This window comes from Bison bison, unplaced genomic scaffold, assembly GCF_000754665.1.
Source record: "Bison bison bison isolate TAMUID 2011002044 unplaced genomic scaffold, Bison_UMD1.0 scf7180017864270, whole genome shotgun sequence".
Taxonomy (NCBI): Eukaryota; Metazoa; Chordata; class Mammalia; order Artiodactyla; family Bovidae; genus Bison; species Bison bison.
The window spans coordinates 7,490,506-7,495,851 of NW_011494842.1; the positions used below are offsets into that span (position 1 = coordinate 7,490,506).

The window sequence follows — 5,346 nt, forward strand, 5'->3', positions numbered from 1 at the left end:
TAGGATGTACAGGCTTCAGTGTTTGTGGCTTTCCTGGGCTCTAGAGCACAGGCTCAATAGTTGTGGCACACGGGCTTAGCCGTCCCACGGCATGTAGAATCTTCCTTGACCAGAGATCGGACCCATGCCTCCTGCATTGCAGGAGGATTCTTTACCACTGAGCCACCAGGGAAGCCCCATTGTGGATTTCTTTTCTGCACTAATTTATATCTCTTAAAAAATCGTACTAAAATATCATTTCCTTTTATGACTGAGCGTTTGGGGCATCTGTTGAATTTTGTGTCCAAGGAGTGCCTCACTTGCCTCCCCCTGTTCGTGGCAGTGGTTTGTTGATCCTCGGCTGCGTCGATTCAGGGAGTTCCACAGGCAAGTTCCACGTCCAGGGGCTCCACATAGTGTCATAAACAAAGGACCACCACGTGCCGGACAACGTGGTACCTTCACCAACAAGACTGGGTCACCCATCCTTTCCTCCCTCCACCTGTTCCTCTGCCAGGGCCCCTCTTGGACATTCTCCGGGGAATGGTGGGGGCCACTCCGTGGCAGAGCCCTGGCATTGGCTGGCAGTCTGTTTTCTCGCAGGACGAGAGTCCGGCCTCTGTCCCCACCCTTGCTGCCCTGCCCATTTCACATGTGGGCTCGTTCCCACTCCCCGCAAAGCAGCACACAAGAGCAGAGGCCCCCGGAGCCCTGGCGCAGGCCTGAACACGCAGTAGATTCTCAATAGATGCTGGCCCAACTCAGCCTTCTCCTGCCCTTCCCACCTCACACCCTGACCCTCAAGTGTCCCTGTAGTAACAGTGATGATGATGTTTATGACAGAAGAGTGATAAGAACAGTTAACATTTATTGAGGGCTTGCTGTGTGCTAGGTATAGTTGGCCATGTGAGTTCTGACCCCATGGATTAAAACAACCACAGACTGAAAATATTTGGGAAAAAAAAAACCAGAAAGTTCAAAAAAACAAAACTTGAATTTGCAGCCAATATGTATATAGTATTTACATTGTAATTGCAGCTATTTTAAATTCTGTTTACACTGCATTAGTTATTATAAGTAACCTAGAGATGATTTATGGAGGATTGCACATGGGTTCTATTCTCCATTTTATCTAAGGTACTTGAGCATCCGTGGATTTTGATGAGTGTGGGTTCTGGAACCCACCTTCCACGGATACCAAGGGATGGATAGCTATATTTTACATACAATATCTCACTTGCATTTTGCATCATCCTGTGAAGTTGCTGCTGCTAAGTCACTTCTGTTGTGCCCGACTCTGTGCGACCCCACAGACGGCAGCCCACCAGTCTTCCCCATCCCTGGGATTCTCCAGGCAAGAACACTGGAGTGGGTTGCCATTTCCTTCTCCAATGCATGAAAGTGAAAAGTGAAAGTGAAGTTGCTCAGTCATGTCCAACTCCTAGTGACCCCATAGACTGCAGCCTACCAGGCTCCTCCGCCCATGGGATTTTCCAGGCAAGAGTACTGGAGTGGGGTGCCTTCTCCGCATCCTGTGAAGTACGACGTACTAGTAATTTATAAATGAAGAAAATGCGGCATGGACAAGCTCACACAACCAAGAAGTAGTGGTACCAGGCAGAACTGGCTATGCCACTTGTGGGACCCAGCACAGAAAGAAAAGCAAGGCCTCTTGTCCAAAAATTTAATAATTTCAAGGCGGTAACAGCAGAGCTTTGAAGCAGGTATGGGGTCCCTGCATGACTACATGGGTTCATGCCCATAGAGCTAGCCCTGGTTCCAGAAGCTGAACCCAGAATTCTGACTCCAGAGCCCACAAGACTCTGGGCCTGGAGAAAGTAACAGTGATCACTATGATTTACTAAGCACCTGCTGTGTACATTGTATGAAATCTTAAAAAACCCTCACAATGACCCTGAGGTAACAGGAGGCATTGTTACTCTCATTAAAAAATATATATCTATTTATTTACTCATTTTTGGTTGTGCTGGGTCTTAGTTGCAGCATGTGGGATCTAGTTCCCTGGCCAGGGATCAAACCCAGGCCCCCTGCACTGGGAACATGGAGTCTCACTCACGGGACCACCAGGGAAGTGCCTGCTACTCTTGTTTTTAAGGGTGAGGAAATCAAACTTTAGGGAAGTTGAGTTACCACCCAGAGATCATTATCCAGCAGAGGCAGGACCAAGCCTGGAGCCTGAGCCCTCATGTCACACAGCCTCTTTCGAGAAGGATTGCAAAGGCCGGGGCTAAAATGGGGCTGGGCATGATCTCTTAGGAAAGCTGACCAAGGGCCCTGTCGCTGGAGGTCCAGCCACTGCTTCCCTCGGGACCAGACGGCATCCCAGGTCTGCAGATATTTCCAGAGAGGCTTCTGCTTCCATGGAGAGGGATGCAGGTAAGCACCTCTTCTTATTTTTATTTAGTTAGTTAGTTGGCTGTGCTAGGTCTTAACTGTGGCACGCAGGATATCTGATCTTCCTTGGGTCATGCAGGCTCTTTACTTACAGCACGTAGGATCTAGTTCCCCAACCAGGGATCGAACCTGGGGCCCCCTGCCTTGGGAGCATGAAGTCTTAGCCACTGGACCACCAGGGAAGTTGCCTGCACCTCTTCTCCTCCAGTGGGGAGTGGGCTGGGGGACTCGGGAAGAACAGTCCCTTATGGTCCATGCATCTTCCTAGAGCCTGCTGTACCCTCTAAGCTCCAGGTTCTGGGCGGAGCTGGCTCTGAGCCCAGGCAGGGCTAGCCCTGTCTTCTCACGCCTCTCTTCCCCCACCCTTTAACAGCTACCAGCACCTGCCATCTCCCTGTCACCTCCAGTGGGGCCGCCGCCATTCGGAGCCCCACGTCACCCTGCCAGGGCCCCGGCTGGGGCTGACTCGCAGGGGCTCTGAGCCCTCCTACCTGCCCTCTGCGGCCGTCAGCTGGGGCTGCGTAGGGGCCAACCCGGACATGGAGCTTGGCCCGGAGGGGCTGTTCGGCAAGGTTGAGGACGCTGGTGGCAGCTCCCGGGAGTCCCTGTCACTACCATGTGAGTCATCGGGGCACTGCAGGTGGGCACAGTAGGATCTGAGGCCAGGGTCCCTGCTCTGTGTCCAAGCAAGGCTGCCATCTCCTTCCACCAGTCTCCATCCTCAAGAGTCCCAGCCAGAGGGAAAATGTCCTTCAGCTTGGTTGCTCTCTGTGTTCTAAACAGAATACCATGGTGCCTGTGGAGTGAAACCACCTAATTTCAGATGCTGGCTCCACCGCTTTGGAACTGTGTGACCTTGCACAAGCCACTTAACCTCCCTGGGCCTCGACTGCCTCATCTGCAGAAAGGCACTGATGGTATTCCCTTCCTCACAGGCTGTGACAAATCCGTGTATGTGGTGTGCTGAGCCCAGTAACGGCACAGAGTAAACACTAAATGTTAGGGGCTACTTTTAAAATTATTGCTCTAATTCAGTGCTGTTCAACAGAAATATACAATTTTTTTGAATCAGCTTTATTGAGATATAATTCACAAACCAAAAATTTCACCAATTTAAAGTGTACGATTTAATGCAGTACAGTATGTTCAGAGCTGTGTAAATAGCACTGTTTTTCAAATTAACTTTTATTGGAGTCTATTGATTTGCAGTATTGTGTTAGTTTCTTTTGTATAACAAAGTGGATCAGTTACATATGTACATATCTCCATGATTTTTTAGATTCTTCTCCCATAGAGGTCATTTCAGAGGATTCAGTAGAGTTCTATATGACATACAGTAGGTTCTTATTAGTGGCACTATTTAATTTTAGAAGATTTTCATTATCTCAAAAGAAATCCATTAGCCGTCACTCTCCATCCACAACCCTTCCCAGCCACTGGCAACCACTACTCTATTTTCGGTCTCTAAGGATTCACCTATTCTGGACATTTCATATAAATAGAACCACGCACATTTTATGCCAGTTTTGTGTCTGGTTTCTTTTATTTAGTATGAAATATTTTCTAGGTTCATCCAGGTTGTAGCATATATAAGTATTTCATTCCCCCCTTTTTTTTCACGCAACAGTACATTTAATCCTTACTATACCCTGTGTAATAAGAACTATTATTATTTAGTCGTGTCTGACTCTTTTGCAACCCTATGGACTGCAGCCTGGCAGGCTCCTCTGTCCATGGGATTTCCCGGGCAAGGATACTGGATTGGGTTGACACTTCATTCCCTTTTATGGCCAAATAATATCCCATTGTATGGATATACACCACATTTTGTTTTATTCATTCACCAATTGATGGATACTTGGGTGGTTTTTGCTTTTTGGCTATTATAAATAATGTTGCTATGAACACTTATGTACAAGTTTTTATGCAGATGTATCTTTTCATTTCTCTTGGGTGTATACTGGATCATATATTAACCCTATGTTTAATATTTTGAGGAACCACCAAACTGTTTTCCAAAGTGGTTGCACCATTTTACAATTCACATATGTAATTAAAATTTTTCTAGTAGCCTCATTTTAAAAAAACTAAAAAGCAATGGGTGAAATTAATGTTAATATTTTAACCCAATATATCAAAAATTACATATCCAATGTCGTTGCTATCTGTAACCAATATAAAAGTATTAATAAAACATTTTAGACTCTTTGGGGTATTAAGCTGCAACATCTCATGTGTATTTCACCCTTGCAACACATCTGAGTTCAGACTGGCTCAATTCCAAGTATCTGATAGCCACACATGGTAGGTGGCTGTCGTACTCTATCGTGTTGCACTCCTTGAGACCCCATGGACTATAGCTGGCCAGGCTTCTCTGTCCACTGAATTCTCTGTCCACCCAAATACTGGAGTGGGTTGTCATTTCCTCCTTTAGAGGATCTTCCCCACCCAGGGATGCAACCAGGGTCTCTTGTGTTGCAGGCAGATTCTTTACCCTCTGAGCCACCAGGAAAGCCCAATGAATGGCATGGGTCCAAACAGTTTTATTAGAGACAGACTCAGAACTACTGGGCAAAAGGACTTAATGCCCCCACAGGGCCTTGCGTGCAGCAGACCCTCCGTAGATGCCACATGAATGAGGAAATGAATGAATGGATCCAGTTTTTCCCCAACAGCTGCTGATGGTGATCACCACTACTTCCTGAAGCCTCCACCTCAGTCAGATCCTGTCCGGGAGTTTCTGGCCCCATTTCAGAGCTTTGACCTTGAGGTGCAGCAGGTAGTGGAGGGGGATGGGGGAAGGATGCCATGCTGGACCTCTGGGATGCCGAGACCTGCTGGAGGAGGGCCCTATGGTCCCAGGGCTGTATTTGGGGTAGCAGTGTGTGTGTGTGTCTGTCTGTCTGTCTGTGTGTATGTGTCTGTGTGTATGTGTCTATGTGTTGGCAAAGC

General features: G+C 47.5%; 1 protein-coding gene across 1 annotated transcript in view; it reads left to right on the forward strand.

Moving 5' to 3' along the window:
* PPARD (peroxisome proliferator-activated receptor delta) overlaps positions 1-5,346 on the forward strand; it is a 110,751-nt gene that overhangs the window by 98,616 nt on the left and 6,789 nt on the right. Inside the window, exons 13-14 of the mRNA XM_010848725.1 lie at positions 2,768-3,012; positions 5,070-5,173. Of these exons, the coding sequence (XP_010847027.1) occupies positions 2,768-3,012; positions 5,070-5,173 (349 nt within the window). The remainder of the gene's footprint in view (positions 1-2,767; positions 3,013-5,069; positions 5,174-5,346) is intronic.